Genomic DNA, 21,854 nt, shown 5'->3' with positions numbered 1-21,854 from the left:
GAATGGTTTGTTGACAGAATGAATGAGCGAAAATAAAACCCCACCACCTTATGGCAACGTCCATCACGTTTGCCACTCGCAAAAAAAAAAAACCTAAGAGAATCTATCGCCTAGGACTAAGGTGAGAGATCTGGCCAATCATTCATTGTGGCCCCAAATGTCATAGTGTTAACTAAAAAATAAATAAATAAATAGAAATTCAGAAAAGGTTTTTTTAACACTTGCTTACCTTATCCAGACACACCAATGACCCCCCCCCCCCCCCCCATCTCTATTAATTATTTGCCAATTTCACCTCAGCACGACATAGAAAAATTAATCCACACTCGGTCGTCACACAGACACTTAAGCGAAATTTTTAAATCCAAAAATTGGAATTAATTAAATGCTCGGTCGAACTCTTCATGCCCGATTAAATGGTTAACATAATTTGTTTGGAGGCTAGTTGGATTTTAAAAAGCTTGTGCAGGAAATCACAGCTCAAATACAACGAGCAAGTCAGGAATTAACATACGCGATAAAACTACACGTAAAACAGCAAATATAGTTTTTCTCTCTTTAGCCTTGACATAAACCAACCCGAGAGGTAGATAATTTCCTAGTTACATATTACGTTCAATTTTAGTTGTTTCACTTTATACATAGTTATATATAAAAATAGTTTTATATATAAAAAAAGTTTTCAGTATGGTTCACAGTCAAAATAGCCTAGAATAAACACAAAGTTACAGGCAACATTTTAATGATAAATAAATATGCCAAAATACGTTTTTAATATTTAGATATAAATTAGTTTATAAAATGATTGAGAATAATAAGTAATAATTATATGAAAAACAGAGAGACCTTATTAATGCAAGATAAATTTGACCACCAAGCTAGACTCAACTATCCTACAGTCTATGCCACGTAACTTGTCTCAAATGTGACTGCTTTCAAAAGTAGGTACAATTTTCTATGTATTCTTATGACACTGTCATTCTGCCAAACGTGTTTGTGAACAACTTCATGTGATTGGCAGTGTTCATAAATGCTTTTCGTGTGATGGTTGGGAAATGCGTAGTACTGGTACTACTTCTTATAACCCGGGGTGTCCCCACAAATCTGTAATAAAATTACCCTGACAATTTCTTTTTAAATAAGTTATCCAGTATGCAATTTTCTGAGAAAAAACCTCTCTCCTCTTCCCCCTTTAACATAACTGTCCTAGTCCTCTTTCCACTTTCTTTATTTCAAACAGAACCTTGCTACGCCATTTTATAGTGTGTTTTACTATGGAATCACACACCATCTGAGAAAAGAAATTTCTTTCATAGTTTGGCTGATGGAAGAATGAAGCATATATTTTCTCTTCAAATTATTATCACAGTGGAATTTCCAAACTTAATTTTGGACACTATGACGTTCTCACTAGACAGAACATGCTATTAAAGTAAATCCATGGACCTTTCAACAAAGAATTTACATCGAATAAACGAAGGATTCTTCTAGGTAAAAAGTCCATACATCTACTAGATAAAAAGTACATACTTCTACTAGGAAAAAAGTCCATACATATAGGCCTACAAGGTGAGGGTACGTAATCTACTAGATAAAAGACCGTAAATCTACCAGGTGAAAAGCTTGTAAATCTACTTAAACTACCTGCTAAGAGTGTAAATTCACTGTAAAACACAGAGAAAAATCATAATAAGGGGAAAAAAACAAGAGAACAGTCGTGTAGTATATTGATTGATACAAGGTAATTATAATTTTAACTACTGATGAATGTATCAATAACCGTACACTCCAATTAATTGTTCGGGAATCAAGAATGGAAAAGATATTTCCCACGAGATGGCTTCTCTCATTTAATTTTCTTTGGAAAAAAAAATCTTAGGGTATTTACCATAACTGTGTGGCTAATTTCTCAGACAATACATAAATACGTTAGTACTTATATTGCATGTTTAGGAACATCGCCAATTTTTTTTTTGCCACGTACTTCAGCAACATACTGATGGGTCTAGCTATTAAATTTTAAAAACATAGACTGTGACAGCTGTTTGAGTCGACGGAACAGTAAGGAAACGCCTCCCGCCCAGATCAGTGACGTCACTGTGTCGACGGCGCAGCGGTAAGGCGCTACACTCTCATTTGAGTCTTGTTCGAACCCCGTTCCTTCCAACCATACTTCAGTTTGACATGCGTTCCCAGATCGTTCTCTGACGGTTTCCTTCTAAAGAGAGATTACTCGAAGTGTACAGTTCAGAGTAAATGACGCGCACTAATTAATCAGATGGCCTAATTACACTAAATATTTTACTTTTTACGTTATTTTACATTATTTAAGTTTTAAAAGTTTTAAATTTAATCATGTTTTATTTATTTAATACTTTATATAATTGTGGCACATTACAGTACCGTTACATTTCTAGTCATTCTGAATACACTAATTCAATACCAAACGCCAAATATTTAACTAAGTTATTGTATCTGCCATCACTATTAATTTCAGGCACTAATTTACATTAAATCTTGTGATATGCACGATAAGAGCCAATATGTTAATATTTAATTGCAAAAAAAAAGAAAGGTTTGTTGACAAAAGCATTTGAAACGAAGTTGAAAACTTTCGATCCTGTCTTAACTCAGAAATAAAAGTGTGTGTGTATATATATATATATATATATATATATATACACATATAATTAAAAAATAATGCAGCTTTTTGTTGCATTTCTTAAAAAGCATTATATATATAATGCAACAAAAAGATGCATTATTTCCTAATTCTTAGTTTCAAATTTATTTTTAGAGCTTAAAATAATTCAGATCCCCCCCCCCCCCCCTTTCCAATAATTTTTTATGACCTAACAGAAACATAACTTTCCTAAAACATAACAAAGTTGTGTCTAAACATTTTGTGCTCTATAGTCTAAAGCTGGCAACAGTGCACAGCGAAAGGACAACGCTAGTGGTAAGAATCGTTTATTGGAAAGAGATTGTGTGTCACACTGCACACTTCAAAACAAAGGATGACACGCGCTATACGGCCGATAACTTCCCCAATCTTCCTTATTAGTGTTGTTATTGCTGTCGACGAGACGTTAAGATTCAATAAAATAAAATAAAAATTGGTTGTCTGTAAAGTCGGTTTACAGACGATAGTTTTACGTGACAACGTCATAACAAAACATTGATGAAATGATTGCTTACTTTTATGAATAAAATTGAATCATTTTTATTGAATCATCACTATTTTGTATTGATACAAAGAAGGAGTGAAATGAAATCTACAATTTAATTGATAAATTTACTTTTATTTGCACTCATTAATTCAAATATGTTTATTACTTTAACGAAGAGATTATTTTAACTATAACTTTTATACATGTTTGCTATTTAACTTCTTCCAATCTGTGTTATCCTATTAAGAATAGGACGATGATAGGAAAAGTAGGAAACGAATGGGAGTGTTTCAAGTTTAATGTGCCTCGAAAAAGTCAAATCGATGGTTGTTCCAATCGAGTGGAAGAGAGATATATGCGGCGCAAGCGTACAATGAGCGTAACGGGACACAGCGTAACGGGACAATTTGCGTAACGGGACACTTTTTCGTGCGTGCAGCCGGCGTTCATCGATTTATTAGACGTTGTCACGTCAAAATAAAAGTGAGCTAGTATTTCAGAACTTGCCAGTGAAGTGTAACATCTAACCTCCGAAACGAGCAAATTCAAGTGTTCTCATGTTGCAAATGCACTTATAATACGGATCTTGAATACTAAATTTAATGTAAAATTCTTTAAAATAATGTCGAGTGTGATAAATATAAGCATTTCTTTACGTGAATCACACGTAGTTTCCGCACCCACCGCTAGAATATGCTGCCGGGATAGCTATGTCGATTATCGAATCATTCGATTTGCAGAGCGAAATTTCAAACCATGTATATATGAGTGAAAAGGCTCCGATAAAAGCGAATAAAACTTGAAAAAAAAAAAAAAAAACTAAACACCGGTTTTGAAACTGATTTCCGACAAAGAATTTTATGAAAATTCTACCAAGGTTGTTAAAATTAACTAAGCAGTCAATAATATAAAATTTTTTTTGTGAAGTTTGGTTCGCGCCATCCGCCACAGATGACAGCACCGTGGTTGTTACACATTTCCGTTCATTGAGTTCCGGAGCATTAACGAAATACTCCCACCACGTGCGGTATACCAAGAGATATGCCGTTACACGTCAATAAAGTAAGGAGTGGTTTAATTTTTTTTAATACGCTTTTACGTTGCACAATTCTTAGCAGAGGCTTAAGGTGATGGTACTTCAAAGTTTAAAAGTTGTCCAATGTTTTTTTGCTTATGCCAGGCCGCCTAGGTAAGTGCGCCAATAAGGGTATACTCAAATACGATTACTGTGCAGTAAAATGAGAGTATAAAATATATTAATATTCTCATATAGATATATAGTTAGAATAACGAAGTAAACGGTGTCTTTGTAGCAATATAACCTAAAAAATAAGAACATCTTTATTTATTTTTTAATGCCTACAATTACTAAGCAATGCGTATTTTATAGTAATTTAGGAGTTATTTTACTAACGTATCACACTGTTTTCTTTTCTTGCAGGTCCACGCCACAGACGAAGAAAAAGGCGTGAACGGGCAGGTGAAGTACTCGATAGTCCAACAGCCAAACCAGAAAGGAACCAAATTCACTGTGGATGAGGATACAGGAGAAGTTTCGACAAATAAGGTTCGTTGCCCTGGACCAGCAATTCCCAAAAAGGTGTTCCTCGGGACTCTGGGGTTCCGTGGCAGGGTCACAGGGGTTCCGTGAGTCAGGACGAATGTCGTATGAAGCAGGCACAATGATTGTCGAATTAACTTTCTTTAAATGAGTTGGGGATCCGCCGAAACAAAAGTCGATCATAGGGTTACCTGACCGAAAATTGGAAACGGCTGCCATAGAGTCACAGGGGAACGGATACGCCCTTTCATCGCGGCACGGAGACAACAAATGAGAGGCTGACGGAACCCATACCAGCATCGCTGCACAGCCTGCCGTGTGACGGGAAATGACAAGAACACTAACGTGCCTCTCGCCCTCTCACTAGGACTCCTCAGTCACGCAGGGAATGCGTGATCATGTCGAGACCTGTCCGCCCTCCCCACTCTGTCCAGGCTCTGAGCTTGCTCCCAAAAAAAAAAAAACACTGTTCAGAAATGCCCACGTATAATCACAGATATTTGGAAATTGAGAACATTTACACGAAAACAATTACAACACTACAAAAATAGTGTTCTTAGTAATACTGGGTTCGGATTCTTACCTGGGCAATTATGCTTTGTGTTGTCACAGTACCTCCGATAAGATAAAGTTAGTTGTGAACCGTTCCCTGAATAGCTTTTCCAGTATTAACTGCGAACATAATAAGCATGACACAACAAAATAAATTGAAGTTATTGAAAATCCGAAATTTGCACCGATTTTCGTAATAAATACCCAGTATTATTTTTAAAAAAAACTTATCTCATATATGCAATGTGTTGTACAAAGTTGCAATATATTAGCAACAGGTTTCCAAAGGAGTGTTTTGTAAAATTGCACCTAGGTGCCGACCAGGTGCTCATAAACTGGTAGAAAGTACGAGGTAAAATGTAGAAGGCCAAAGGTACAAGGTAGAAGGTACAAGGTAGAAGGTAGAAGGTACAAGGTACAACGTACAAGGTACAAGATAGAAAGATGGAAAGTACAGGGTAGAAGCTCATCCCGGGCCGTTGGGATCGAACCTGCGACCTCCGCAACACGAGAGTGACGCGTGTTGGCAATCACGGCCCTCGAGGGTAACTCCAGTCTGGGAGGGGCGTGGGTTTAAAGGCGCCGACACTCACTGTGAGGTTGACGTTCGGCACGGAGGGTCCATGGCACAGCAGGAGTCTGACGACGTCCACGTTGCCCGTCCAGGCGGCGAGGTGCAGCGGCGACGAGCCCTTCCCGTCGACGATGTTGGTGGAGGCCTCGTGGGTCAGCAGGAGCTTTACCACGTCCCTGCGAAAGGCAGAAGGTACAAGGGAGAAGGTACAAGGTAGAAAGTACGAGGTAGAAGGTAGAAGGCCAAAGGTACAAGGCCCCAAAGGTACAAGGTACAAGGCACAAGGTACAAGGTAGAAGGTACGAAGTAGAAGGTACAAGGCAGAAGGTAAATCGCAGAAGGTACACGGCAGAAGGTACAAGGCAGAAGGGACAAGGCACAAAGTAAAAGGCAGAAGGTCAAATTATTTTGTGTCAAAAAATACAACTAATGCCTTGTAGTTTTAAAACTGAGACTGTCGTTATCTTTACGAAGATATTTTTTTTGTTTTTCTTTTATCAGGACGTCAGTGACATAGTGGTGAACCTGGGTAAATGGCTACGTGTGGACTTACTTGTGGCCGTTGAGGGCCGCGTGGTGGAGCGCAGAGTAGCCACTGTTGTCCTGGACATTAGCTCCCGGGCCTCGCCGCAAACTGCAACACACACACACACACAAGTTCATTATACACTGTCATTTTTTTTGTAACTGGAACAAACATAGTCGTGTGAAATTACAGATACTTGTAAATTTGTACATATACATGAAAACATCTGCATCACGTCAGAATAGTGTTCGCAGTACTACTGGGTTCGGATTCTTACGCGGGAAATTATTATTTATGTTGTCCTGTCCCAGTGCCTCCACAAGTTGGCATTATTTGTAAACCGTTCTCGTAATAAATCACCATCCCTATTAACCAAGTTTCCCTGCATCGTGTCCCTAATTACTTCAGAAAAACGCGGGCATGATTTCCTGCCAATTCCTTCCCCCAAATTTCACAGCATTGTGTTCACTGCAACGAGTGCCAGGTTGAAATCGCCTCGCTTGCCAAGAAACACGTGGATTGTACCGGCGCGGCGTGTAGTTGAACAACTGAACTGCAGGCACGCGCGCGAAACGGCGTACCCCAGAGGTATAAGAATATCGTCGCGCCGAAAAACAAATTGTTCGGATGCAGAGCGGCATATCGGCGAGTCGCGGCGATATCTCAAATCGACCTACAGCGGGCACTTTGTTTTTTTTTTCACCCCCTTTTTTTAAAATCGGGGACCGACAACATCTATCTATCCATCCATCCATCCATCAATCTAGTGTGACGCGCCTCTTCCCCTAGACATACCACCAGCCCAAATAAAAACACTTCAATACCCTCCCCTCTCCTACCCTCCCCCCCCCCCAGGGCCGTCAACCCCGCTACATTTTGCCGTTGGTCCCCGCCAGGAAACGAAAATAGCGTCATTTAGGGGTGCGTTTCGTGTCCGGACCAATGTTGCCAAGCGTGTCAGAACTCTGGTACGTAAAAAAAAAAAAATAATTCTGGTGTGTTCGCCGATTTAAACTCTTGGTCTACGAAGAGAGGACGAAATATTTTCGTCCTAGCCCCCAAAACAATTTTTGAAAAACGGAATCATACGAATTAACTAAAATTTAAAAAAAAAAAAATGCTGGAAATGTTTTGAAAGCACAATACAAAGTTGGTGGGAAAAAAACATTATTTCATGAGAAATGACGTTGAAATAGATGAGTTTTTTTTAATCTATAGATATAAAATTGCATGCTGGTATGAATGTATGACGTTGATAAACTCGGACACCGTTTGACCGATCGCAATGAAAGTTGGCTCATTGAAGTGTTTTTTGACGTGACAACGTCTAATAAATCGATGAACGCTGGCTGCACGCACGAAATTGTCCCACTACGGATGTGTTTACGCATGCGTGGCATCTCTCTGGTATGTTGCGGACGGTACAGAGAACTCGGCCGGCACGTGGGGGCGTACTGGTTCGAGGTTATTGTTGTGCACCGCGCCACGGGAGTATATTCGCAAGGAAATGACGTTCTTACAAGTACGTATTATTTAAATTACTAGTGTAAATCAGTATATTTAAAAAGTGTTGTATGAGTATTGTTTTAGCTGTGTAACTAAATATTTATTGCTGGTATGATACTTTTCACGCTTTAGTTTGACATTGGTAATTATTTGTCATGAGTTATTATTTGATCAACTAAATCACACACCGTATTATAGTTATAAGCCCACGAGCGTGTAAATATTTGGAGTCAAACAGAGAATATGCTAGTTAAAAGAAATTCAAACAAATATCGTGCGTGGAATATTATTAATTTATACCATCTGAAACAGTTATTCTCAATATGGTCTCCAGGCCGTATGGTTAGCGTAGATGACTTCCAATTCAAAGGTTATCGGTTCGAATCTCGGCCGCTGCAAATTTTTTTTGTACTTGTAAAAATAAATACGGCGCACGCAACATTTCAAAAGTAATAAATATATTTGAATTAATGAATGCAAATAAAAAAAAATTAATAAATAAATTGTACATTTCATTTCACTCCTTCTTTGTATCCATACAAAACAGTGATAATTCAATAAAATTGATTCAATTTTATTCATAAAAGTATGCAGAGGTAGATTTTATCACACAAAAGATATAAAAATTAAAAAAAAAATATTCTTCCTCAAAAAATATATATATTTTTTTAATGCCTGAATGGTTTGGTTGCAAAAACCTATTACAGCTCAATCTCAGGCCGAATATGATATTTCCTTTTCTTCTGGATCAATCATTTCATCAATGTTTTGTTATGACGTTGTCACGTTAAACTATCGTCCGTAAACCGACTTTACAGACAACCAATTTTTTTTTTGACGGAGAAGGTTTTAATGCTATTCATTTTGTTATAACTCTTCACTAGATGGCGCTGCATCACATCAACTTTTAAACCGTTCAACCGATCGTCACGGGTGAACGGAAAATCATATATCATAGGTCATAGACATACAAAAAGTAATTTTAGGTCATTTCTCTATGTCCACCACACTGTCATATAGGGCTATTTTGCTTAAACTCGCGGACAATACCATAACCCTGTGTTCAGCCTGGGCAACGTCGGAAACTGCAGCTAGTAAAATATAAAGGTAGTGTTGTGATTTGATTAATGTAAAATATATTTTTAAATACAATAAAATGGGAAAATGTGAATTATAAATTCAGTTACTTAATATATACTAAAAATTGACAAGGTTTTCGAATTACCACTTCAGGAAATATATTATTTAAACAGTTTGGTTACGAATTATATTTTTAAATATCTGACAATTTATTGTATCTATTTATTTAGTAGATATGTATGCTAGAAGTAAATATAATATTTTTCAAACAATTGTGCAATATTAGCAATACCCTGAAATTAGGCCAGCGAAGCCGTGGGTTATTAGCTAGTAGTATATGTATTAAAAGGTTTCGGTGTAAAAAAAATATTTATTTTAAGATAAACTTAAATAAGTATTGTATAGGCATACTGCCTTGAATCTTTTAACAAATCGGTTTCAAAAAGACTTAATGACTAACTAAAAACTGTATAAACTCACGGGTTTAAGAGCTGCCAAGATGGATTCTACAGTCCTCTACTCACTCAGGAATGTCCCCTTTTGACTAGATGTTCACTTGAGAGATCTCGAACCTCTTTGCCCGTTCATCGATCCTTGCGTTGAGGATTTTTTACTGACTAAGAATCCTTCACATAAAATGTTGGCTGATAGCAAAAAAAAGATAAGAGATAATTTTTTATTAATTTTTCCCATCCTGCAATGAAACCATGCGGTTCTCTGGCTTCAAAGATAACTTATGAACTCTCACAATAATTTTTGACGTGACAACGTCTAATAAATCGATGAACGCCGGCTGCACGCACAAAAAAGTGTCTCGTAAAGCACATTATCCCGTTACGCTGTGTCCCGTTACGCTCATTGTACGCTTGCGCCGCATTTATCTCTCTTCCACTCGATTGGAACAACCATCGATTTGACGTTTTCGAGGCACATTAAACTTGAAACACTCCCATTCGTTTCCTACTTTTCCTATCATCTTCCTATCCTTAACAGAATAACACAGATTAGAAGAAGTTAAATAGCAAACACATGTATAAAACTTATAGTTAAAATAATCTCTTCGTTAAAGAAATAAACATATTTGAATTAATCAGTGCAAATAAAAGTAAATTTATCAATAAATTGTAGATTTCATTTCACTCCTTCTTTGTATCCATACAAAATAGTGATAATTCAATAAAAATGATTCAATTTTATTCATAAAAGTATGCAATCATTTCATCAATGTTTTGTTATGATGATGTCACGTTAAACTATCGTCCGTAAACCGACATTACATATAACCAATTTTTTTGTGTGTACTTAAACGTTAAGAAAAATACCAAGGATAACTTGATTTCATACGCAACGAGAAATGTCATGTTCTTCACGTGGCAACACTGAGGCCAGCCTGCATAGAATCAATACGCCGATGCGACACTAACCGCGTGGACACGACACGCTGGAACCACAAACGCGACGAGACTGAAAATATCGCGTTACTGTAGACGTGTGGTTTTAACCCGCGCGACGAGCCAAAATAAACATTTACATTAAATAACAATTTTTTTTTCGCCATTTACATACAACCCAAATACACCAAAATTATTAATGTTTGCAAGTTTTTTTATTCACAAGTTTTGAAGAAATATGGTTAATTAATATTTAAAATTTCATCATAGGCGAAAGAAATCACGGTACGTGAAAAAAATAAAATTCAAAGAACTTAGTAAACACAACGATGTACCTAACAGGTAGCCTATTATGGACAACACAATGACGACCGCAGACGAATACATTAAAAATTAAATATCAGACAGCACAATAATTTTATGGAAGGAATTTAGTTATGAAAAAAATAATATCACAAATGAACACAGTGGGCTAACATGGACGACAGTTTAAACAATAACAGTTGCAAATAGTTTGTCATCGGTGTTGTCGTCGTTGTGTTGTTTATAATATCTGTTTCATCTCCAACGTTGTGTTTGTATATTTTCTGCGTTTTCCAGGTTTTGTTGTCCGTCTGCATTTACTGTTATTGTTGGAACTGTCTCATCACTGCAATGTCCAAGAAATTGTATTACATCATAATTCCCCGTTGCATGTATCACTTAAAAATGTACTTTTTTGACGTGACAACGTCTAATAAATCGATGAATGCCGGCTGCACGCACGAAAAAGTGTCCCGTAACGTACATTGTCCCGTTACGCTGTGTCCCGTTACGCTCATTGTAAGATTGCACCGCATCTATCTCTCTTCCACTCGATTGGAACAACCATCGATTTGACTTTTTCGAGGCACATTAAACTTGAAACACTCTCATTCGTTTCCTACTTTTCCTATCATCGTCCTATCCTTAGCAGAATAACAAAGATTGGAAGAAGTGAAATAGCAAACATGTATAAAAGTTATAGTTAAAATAATCTCTTCGTTAAAGTAATAAACATATTTGAATTAATGAGTGGAAATAAAAGTAAATTTATCAATTAAATTGTAGATTTCATTTCACTCCTTCTTTGTATCCATACAAAATAGTGATAATTCAATACAAATTATTCAATTTTATTCATAAAAGTATGCAAACATTTCATCAATGTTTTGTTATGACGTTGTCAGGTTAAACTATCGTTCGTAAACCGACTTTACAGACAACCAAATTTTTTTTTCCCCCTCTCTGAGTTGCGACCGCAGCGCCACTGCGCCCCGAGACAATATTTCCGCAAAGAGGGGGTTCTGCGGACATCATTACTCTTTGGGATTGCTCCACTCGGTACCGGGCAACTGAGTTACAGCCGGAGATGATCGACCGCTCCTGTGGAACCCGGCAGCGACGAGCGAGAAGACACAGCGGCCACGCACTGGGCTTGCGTTCAGGGACGACCGGGTTCGAGTCACAGTCCACCCATCGATTGTTCATTATTGTGTATCAGTAGTATAGGAATGGGCGTCCGGAAACTGGCTTCTGGCTGTGGTGCCTGTGGTGCCGACCACCATCTTGGATTGTGACGTCACGGCGGCCATCTTGGAGGAGTGTAACGGGACATAACGTAACGGGACAAGTTTGACCTTGACCTTTGACCCTCAAAATCCGCCAAAATTGGGCAAAATTGCCCAAAATTCCTCAAAATTCGTCAAAATTTACATTTCTGTGAAAAAAATTCCGCCAAAAAAAATCTCAAAAAATTCCACAATTCAAAAATTCCCGTTTTCGAGAGAAAAATTCCCGTTTCGAGGGAAAATTTCCCGTTTTTAGTCCTTAAAAATCCCAGCGGCTAGAAATGTCCATATGTAGGCTTAAGCATCCATGTCTACAGCCTACGATAAGCCTCTGACGTCATCATGGATTATGACGTCACTGTTACATTTTCCGTTACGGCCGCCATCTTTAACTTTTTTATTTATTATCCGATTTTAATGAAAAAAATTTTAAAAAATATAAAAAAATTCAAATAATAAAATTTTAATAAAAAATATTTAAAAAATAAACTTTTACGACACGGAGTTCGGAGTCCTCGGTTCGAACCCGGTGAGGGCAAAAAAATTAAAAAATGGCGACCGATCCTTCCCTCACAGTGACTGCTGGCATACTGACTCCCACCACTTTTTTCATAGCATATATCATCCGGCAGTATGACGTCATGTACGCCATCTTTAAATTTGGACGCCATCTTGAAAATCTTTATTTATTATCCGATTTTCCGTCGTAGCTGTCGTCAAGGTTCCCGTAGTCGACGGTACAACCTCCATCGAGTTCGACGTTAAAGACGGTAAAGATGCCATCGAGGTCTCAAGAACAGATAATTGACACGACTTATGCACCAGAAGAAACAAACTAGACGATCCTTACACCGCCGACGTCAGTAACAAACTGAGCGATCTACTGTCTAGGACTCGCTTATATACATGCACCGTATGGAATAATACGCTAGTCAAATCAAGAACCATGTACATTAATACTAGAGTCAAATCTACAAAATTAAAAAAGAGGATCATTTGACCGAAAAAAAAAATTCGATCTCTCCAATATACGCCAGGCTCCAAGAGCTACAATTCACGTCATCAGATCCATCTACATTTTGCTCCTATGCTTCAATTGGCCATTAGCTGCAAGTGCTCCAACAGCTCCATCAGCTCCAACACATAATGTACGCAATGTACGCGCAATACATACAATTTACACGCAATAAATGTAATGATTACACAGTACACACAGGAAACGGAACGTACACACAGTACACACACACAGGAAACGGAAACGTACACACAGTACACACAGGAAACAGAACGTACACACAGTACACACAGGAAACGGAATGTACACACAGTACACACAGGAAACGGAACGTACACGCAATTTACGCAAAGTACACGCAATGTACGCAATGTACGCAATGTACACAATATATATGCAATGTACACACAATGACTACGCTTCGTTCGCGCAGGACAAGCATTTAATGAAAACGAAGCACGTTTGGACGGAAATTCTATAAAACGAAAGCTCATTTAACGAAAAGGAGGCACATTCTCTCGTTCATTCAACTTGGTAGGATACGATCGTCAATGATAAGTTAGGATATAATCTCTCCAACAGTCTATGAATCCAACAGTTTATATTTCCATTAGCCATCGACTCCAACAGTCATTGGCTCCAACAGTCATTGGCTCCAACAGTCATTGCCTCAAACAGTCATTGGCTCCAACGGCCTTTTGGTTCATCAGCTCCAATGATATTTGGTTAGAATGCTACGACTCTAAGAGACTATGAGACTACAATTCTACGAGTGTACAAGACTCCTCCAACTACCTTCAAGTGTACAAAGCTCCAACTACTTCAGCAGCATTATGTTATAAGATTACATGACTGCTTGTTTACATAGCTACAAGTCAACGAGGTTACTTGGCTACGTAGCTACAAGTATACGAGGCTCCAAGCCATCATGACTACGCGACTACGAGCCATGAGGTAACGAGACTACGTGACTACGGGTATTCAAGCTTACGAGACTGCGAGGCTACAGAGATACGAAGCTTCTAGAACATACGTTTACGAGACTGCGAGAATACAGGATTACAAGTGTACACGAGTACTTGACTACTTCTTAGCTTCATCAGCTCCAAATGGCTCCAACAGGTCCAACAGCCTCCAAATGGCTCCAACAGCTCCAACAGCCTCCAAATGCTTAACACAGCTCCAAATGGCTCCAAATGCTCCAAACGACCTCCAAATGCTTGACAGCTCCAAATGTCTCCAAATGCTTAACACAGCTCCAAATGGCTCCAAATGCTCCAAACGGCCTCCAAATGGCTCCAACAGCTCCAACAGCCTCCAAATGCTTAACACAGCTCCAAATGGCTCCAAATGCTCCAAACGGCCTCCAAATGCTTGACAGCTCCAACAGCCTCCAAATGCTTAACACAGCTCCAAATGGCTCCAAATGCTCCAAACGGCCTCCAAATGCTTGACAGCTCCAAAAGGCTCCAAATGCTTCAAAAGGCTCCAATTATCGCATCTGTCTTCGTCGGCATTTTCTCTTTTGCTCACACTGCTCCAACAGCATTATGTTATATGATTCCATGGATACTTTGTTACGTAGCTACAGGTCTACGAGGTTCCAATGCATCATGTTTACGAAGCTTCCAGAACACAGGGTTACGAGACTGCGAGGCTACAGGACTACGAAGCTTCCAGGACACGAGGCTACATGGCTAAATTTCATAATTACATGGTTAAATTTCCACCTGATAAAAATTTACAAGTGCTGATTTATTGACAGAATTTCAATAATTAAATGCAACCTTGAATAAAAAATGACATGACTCATTAAGTAAAAAATTCTTCATGCAGAGATCAATTCCTCATCAGTAACCAGAAGCACTCGGAGAAAACCATCAGATGTCTAGTCAGGAATAATCAGGAGGACACGGAGAAAACCATCATAAAAGTAGCAAGAATAATCAGCAGCACACGGAGAAAACCAACAAAATATTGACAAGAATAATCAGGAGCACACGGAGAAAACCACCAAAATATTGACAAGAATAATCAGGAGCACACGGAGAAAACCACCAAAATATTGACAAGAATAATCAGGAGCACACGGAGAAAACCGCCGCAAGTTTTCTTTGATATCATAAAATTTCAGGAAAAAATAGTAATAAAAAATTTAAAAAAAAAAATAAAAAAAAATATCATTATTCAGTCAAATAATCTCTGAGAAATCTAAGAAGCACTAACAGGATGGACGAACTTCCTTCTCCTTGGTGTCTAGCGAAGCCTTCCTTCTATTATTTTAATTTTTTACGTTGAAATACAATTGGATACATGGTTCACAACTCCCGGGAACTCAAATATAGTTAATTATATAACTTTACATCACTAAACATCCAATTACTTTCGTTATTTTAATATTTTATGTTAAAATCAGTGATGGGTTCAATCACAATCTTCTCAACTACGAATCAAGAATTTTAATCCCAGAGAGAATCTCGAATTTACCTCTCGAATCTTAATCTAGGTGTCAAATGTCAAAAACAAAATAACGTACAATAAATTAAAATTATTAACAATGGTTAGTATTAAATGGTTATTTAAGAACCTAAATTTTTAAAACAAAATTTTTTTTTTAATTTTATTCATAGAATTGAATGTTAAAAGTACAAATTACTGGTGAATGGTAACATGATAGGCATTAAGAAACCTAGTAAAATTCAGAGGTTATCAGTTTTGATTTTTTTTGCCTTATTTCCTTTAATATTTTTCCTAGAATATTTTTCTTCGAATATCGAATCCTTCGAATACTAAAATTTTTATGGTATTTGAGGATCACATTGGCCAATCCCTAGTTATAATACAGCTGGATACCTAGAAGGTAACAATTACCAAAAATTAAATCATAGGCAAAAACACAAAACAACGGAAGTGGGAAATTCTCTTTTGAAAATGAACCTACTTTATGTCAGTTTATCGCCCTACACAATCCTGCTAAATGTGTGTCAGCCAAGGGCCATTTTAAATTATTCTTGAAGGGGACACCTACAATTCACAGACCCCGTGTCAGATGCATGAATAATTCGCCTTCTTCTGTTGTAGAAGTAAAATTTACAGTAAGTTAGATGTGTTACGCAAATAAAATTCTCGTAAAAAAATCTTATTTTTGCACGTTAAAGTTATCTCAGTCTAAATGAAAGGTTAGTTACGAGTGGCCTAGTAAAAAGGGAATAACTGAATTCGTTGTTAACGTATTAAAATCGTCGCATTAGTTAATTATTATTTTCTGTATAACATATTAACACTTTATACGGCATTTTATAGCAGTTGACTTCGTGAATACGACGGAAGTTGCATGGAACGGAAATGTGTAACCACGGTACTGCCCTATGTGGCGGATGGTGCAAACAATAGTTCACTAAGCTAAGAGTAAACTTTATAGTTTTAACTGTTTAATCAATTTTAAGAAAATGGGCAGTATTTTAATAACATCCCTTGTTTAAATTAAGCCCAAAGCCGGGGTTTAGTATTTTTATAATGTTTTTTTTCCTCTCTTTTATCGGAGCCGTCTAGTTGTATAGTTTAACCTTTCGCTCTGCAAATCGAATGATTCTATAGTCGACGTAGCTGCTCAGTCAGTGAATTATAGCGGTAGGTACGGAAAATACGTGTGATCTGCGTCCAGAAATGTAGTTTAAAACACAATTTATGTATATTTATCACGTTCGGAATTATTTCAAAAGAAATTTACGTTAAATTTCGTATCCGAGTTTCGTATAAGTGTATCTGCAATATGAAAACACATTAATTTGCTCGTTACCGAGGTTAGATGTTCACATCTCTGGCAGAGAGTAGATTTTTGCACGTTTAAGTGACCGCAACCATGATGGTTAATTTTAGGTCGTGTTAGGACATTTACAATGTATAATAGTAATTAAAATAATAAAAATTTCGTAAAACATCTTGATATTTTTTTTGGCCAGGAGGGTGAGTTTTTGGTATGTCTTTAGGACCGTAACCAAAATGAAAGATAGGTAGGGTTAGGTCAACGACGTTAAAAATACTGTTGCAAGGCTACTGCGAGAAAAGCTCAGAGAGCCACCCTGCGGGATCCCTGGGGAATACCCCCCCTCCTAATCTACTCTTGAGGAATACCTTCCCTCCTCTACTACTCCTGGTGCGGGCGCAACGTGGCTGCTACCTCCTTCTTCCTCTCCCTCCCTCCCCCCCCCCCACACAAACTTCTCCGGGCGTTGAGCCCGGAAGATTCTTTGCGACTCTCGAAGGTTCGACACGTTCCCAGATCCCCGCCCGCGTGAAGCGGCGTAATTGGACCGCCACTGTTCTTGCCGCTTCGATTGAAAAGTTGAGGCACCTTCGACTACGCGACACTCGGAAGGGATATGAGACCTAAACAGGACGAGGAAACTAGCAGGTTTCCTAACCTCAGAAGGCCGACCTGCAACGGCAGTGAAGTGAAGAGGGCGGGCGACACGGGCGACGAGAACACACGTGCGGAGACCGGAGCATATGAGACGGTGTCTTGTGCGCGGAGTATGAGTGAGACGGTGCCTTGTGCGCGGAGTATGAGTGAGACGGTGCCTTGTGCGCGGAGTATGAGTGAGACGGTGCCTTGTGCGCGGAGTATGAGTGAGACGGTGCCTTGTGCGCGGAGTATGAGTGAGACGGTGCCTTGTGCGCGGAGTATGAGTGAGACGGTGCCTTGTGCGCGGAGTATGAGTGAGACGGTGCCTTGTGCGCGGAGTATGAGTGAGACGGTGCCTTGTGCGCGGAGTATGAGTGAGACGGTGCCTTGTGCGCGGAGGATGAGTGAGACGGTGCCTTGTGCGCGGAGGATGAGTGAGACGGTGCCTTGTGCGCGGAGGATGAGTGAGACGGTGCCTTGTGCGCGGAGTATGAGTGAGACGGTGCCTTGTGCGCGGAGGATGAGTGAGACGGTGCCTTGTGCGCGGAGTATGAGTGAGACGGTGTCTTGTGCGCGGAGGATGAGTGAGACGGTGCCTTGTGCGCGGAGGATGAGTGAGACGGTGCCTTGTGCGCGGAGTATGAGTGAGACGGTGCCTTGTGCGCGGAGTATGAGTGAGACGGTGCCTTGTGCGCGGAGGATGAGTGAGACGGTGCCTTGTGCGCGGAGTATGAGTGAGACGGTGCCTTGTGCGCGGAGTATGAGTGAGACGGTGCCTTGTGCGCGGAGTATGAGTGAGACGGTGCCTTGTGCGCGGAGTATGAGTGAGTCGGGACCGAGGTGCGCGGTAGAGAGAGCCACTGTCAGGTCGATCTCCAGTTGGGAGATTAAATAGTGGACTTATGAAGATGTGTCTTATTTCTGGACAGTCATTCCCGCTGTCGTGAATCACCTTGGAGTTTGTAATTTTAGCTGGTAAACAAAACTGAATTTTTAATTAATTGGACTATTTTTTCTAGACCTGTTTCCCCCACTTGTAACACTGTTATAAAATAGTACAAATGTACGGAATCTTGTAAAAAAAAATTTTTTTCGAGAGTTTATTTTCATTTTGAGGTGTGGCAATGTAAGCTTCATTACATACCTAATGTGTGAAAACGGTTTTGACGTGACGTCACGAAAATATGATACTTTGAAATGCCCCACTAAGGCCAAACTATACACCCGAGGCTAAAAACAATTATGCCATTCTAAAGACCACTCTGACAGCGACGGGAAAAGCTGGCGCCAACGCTTCCCCCCCCCCCCCCCTTGTCATGCGTACCATCAATGACGTCACCGCGCGGCAGCGAAGCTAAAATGCGTACTGGGCGCGGCTAGTCGGTCGCAAGCGAGCTTACAACGAATGTACTTGGTCGATTTTTTTTTTCCAAACAACTTTTATTATTTACGTTACAGTGTAAAAACATGCTTCAATATTTCGTGCACAATACGCAAGCAGCAAGAAATTACGTCCTTACCAAAAATCAAGAAATAGAAGAAGCAACGAATGACACCCATTTCTCACCGGCCACCTATACGTCCCGATGCACAGAGACGGCGGCTGTACCAACTACGAAAGAAAGAAACCCTGAAATATGCAACGGACTCGCCCCAGACGGCCCAGAGTGCTGTGCACGCACGACGAAACACGACGCCTCGAGCTGCAGCCGTCTGCATCGTCCCAACCCCAACTATAACGCATCGAATATAGAATTAATGGACGTGGACAACCTAAAGGAATCACAAAAACACAAAATCGCTATCTGGAACTTGAATCAGATTCACGATATAAAAATGGGGTGTGTCTGTGTCATGGACACGGCCGTGTGTTGTACGTGAATACGTGTACGTAACAGGTGATATTTTCTATACAAAATATAAAATACGCTATTTTATGTATGTTATAATCATGTTTTTTTTTATTTTAACACTATATATATTCACTGTAACTATTTTACACTAATGTTTTATGTATGCAAACGATAGATTTTGACGTCAGCTGACGATTGAAACCTAAACGAACGTCGTAGATTCTCCGAGTAAAAAGTTATACTAAATGGAAATCCCGAAACGCAGCAAAATTACCTCAAAATGGCGGCGCTTCCCCCCTCCAACGAGCGCAATACGCCACAGTCACTTAGCGTAACGAATTCTTTAATCCTTTAGCTATCCAGTGGTGTAATTAAATTTTGGATAGAGATGGTAGATATGCAGCTGCAACACCAAACTGTATCCCCTGATTTTGTGATCATTCGTTTATTGAATTGCCTCCCACTAAGGATGCAATTTTAAAGACATAATCACGTAAAAAAAAATTAGCGGTAGTTGCCCGACTTCTACCAACCTCTTTTTTTTTTTTTTTTTTTTTTTTTTGTGCGGCTGATGCCCTGCGCTGTGTTTGCGAGGCACCCAAAGCTATGGGTGAAGTTTGGTGTTTGCACTGAGGTAACAGTTTAAAAGGGCTGTTTCAAGGAGGTTGACCGTATTCAACGACGAAAATTCGAAAAAACGTCAATAAACCTTAATATGGCGTGGTAAAGCACCAAATACGCAATGTTTGTTTGGCTAGGCAAAGTGACGAAAGTGACGGCTACGTCACAGCATGGTGTATCCCGGCAGTTCCCAGCTCCGTGCTCCGCTGTCTCCGAAGAAACCTCGCGAACGCGTCGCGGGGCGAATCGTGGCCGTCTCCGACGTCTCTGCCCCCGCCACTGACGAAGTCTCTGCCCCCGCCACTGCCACGCCACTGCCCCCGCCACTGACGAAGTCTCTGCCCCCGACACTGCCGAAGTCTCTGCCCCCGCCACTGCCACGTATCTGCCCCCGCCACTGCCGAAGTCTCTGCCCCCGAGTAGTATATGAATGGGGCTCCTGGCACAGGCTTCCAGGCTGTGGTGCCTGTGGTGACAAACCGCCATCTTGGATTGTGACGTCACGGCGGCCATCTTGGATGACCTTGACCTTGACCTTTGACCTTGACCTTTAATTTGATCCTCAAAAATCGCCAAAATACGCCAAAATTGGGCAAAATTTGCCCAAAATTCCTCAAAATTCGCCAAAATTTCCATTTATGTGGAAAAAAATTCCGCCAAAAAATCTCAAATAATTCCACAGTTCAAAAATTAGGATTTCGAAAATCCTCAAAAGTCGCTTTGCCCTAGAAAAAACGTAAACTCCTAAAAGCGGCTTAAAACTCCTAAGAGCTAGCCGCTTATAAGCCGCCGACCTTGAAAATAAGGATGTCATGGCAGCCATATTGGATGATGAAGTCACCGTTGCAAATTTTGTTTCGGCCGCCATCTTTAACTTTTTTATTTATTATCCGATTTTAATGAAAAAAAAATTAAAAATTATAAAAAAATCCATTTAATAAAATTTTAATAAAAGATTTATAAAAATTATATTTTTACGACACGGAGTTCGGAGTCCTCGGTTCGAACCCGGTGAGGGCAAAAAAATTAAAAATGACGTCCGATCCTTCCCCCCCCCCCCCGCGGTGGCTGCAGGCATACTGACTCCCACCACTTTTTTTTTTTCAAAGCATATATATCGTCAGGTAGTATGACGTCATTTCCGCCATCTTGTCCTCGTCTGCTGGAAGCCATCATCAGTGTATCGTCGGCGAGAGTGCGCTGACACCATGTTAGTTTAATTCTTATCCGCTAGAGTGCAGTAATCATTTATTATTGCTGTGACACCCGACATCTTGTCATTTGGCCGCCATCTTGAAAATCCGTAATTATTTAGCTAGAAATTCGGGAAAAGTTCCAAAATTCATTAAATAAATCACTCATTAATTTACATATTGATTCGATCGATTCACGTCCTCGGTTCGATACCCGATCGATGCAATAATGTTTAATTTTATGAAAAAATAATAATTTCAATAAACCATGTTAAACTTTCGTAAAGAGACTTTAAATCCTTTACTACCATCATCCTATCAGACGTCAAGACTACCATATTGGAAATTCGTAATTTTAATGCTAGAGATTCGGGAAAAAGTTCAAAATTCATTAAATAAATTTGTAATCAATATACTGATTGATTGGATCGACTAAGGTCCGTGGTTCGATCCCTTGTCGATACAAAACAACATTAATATTTTAAAAAAGTACCACTAAAGTGTAAGGTTTGAGAAAATAAAAAACACCGCAAGTTCTTTTAAAAAAACTTTTATTTCATACATACTACACTACTACAAGTACAAAAAAAAAACACTGACAAATTACTAAAGTTTTGTGGATTTCTCGATTCAAACATTCTTCTTATTGTACGGACTAAGCCTTTTACATGACTTTAAATGTCTATACGATCCGTTCATCACCACAGCCAGAGACGGACTGAAGTTCATATCACTTATATAGTCTCATTAGCCGGTACAACACATGAGTCGAAACAATAACCATATTCATTATACGTCTCGGAGCATTTTTTATAATG

General features: G+C 39.3%; 1 protein-coding gene across 1 annotated transcript in view; it reads right to left on the bottom strand.

Moving 5' to 3' along the window:
• The window catches only part of LOC134539392 (ankyrin repeat and sterile alpha motif domain-containing protein 1B), a 372,811-nt gene that overhangs the window by 283,794 nt on the left and 67,163 nt on the right, over window positions 1-21,854 (bottom strand). The window contains exons 2-3 of the mRNA XM_063381388.1: window positions 6,411-6,491; window positions 5,877-6,033 (exon numbers count right to left, since the gene is read on the bottom strand). Of these exons, the coding sequence (XP_063237458.1) occupies window positions 5,877-6,033; window positions 6,411-6,491 (238 nt within the window). The remainder of the gene's footprint in view (window positions 1-5,876; window positions 6,034-6,410; window positions 6,492-21,854) is intronic.

The sequence above is a fragment of the Bacillus rossius genome, chromosome 15 (assembly GCF_032445375.1).
Source record: "Bacillus rossius redtenbacheri isolate Brsri chromosome 15, Brsri_v3, whole genome shotgun sequence".
In the NCBI taxonomy this organism is placed as follows: domain Eukaryota; kingdom Metazoa; phylum Arthropoda; class Insecta; order Phasmatodea; family Bacillidae; genus Bacillus; species Bacillus rossius.
This window is presented reverse-complemented; position numbering and strand designations above follow the sequence as displayed.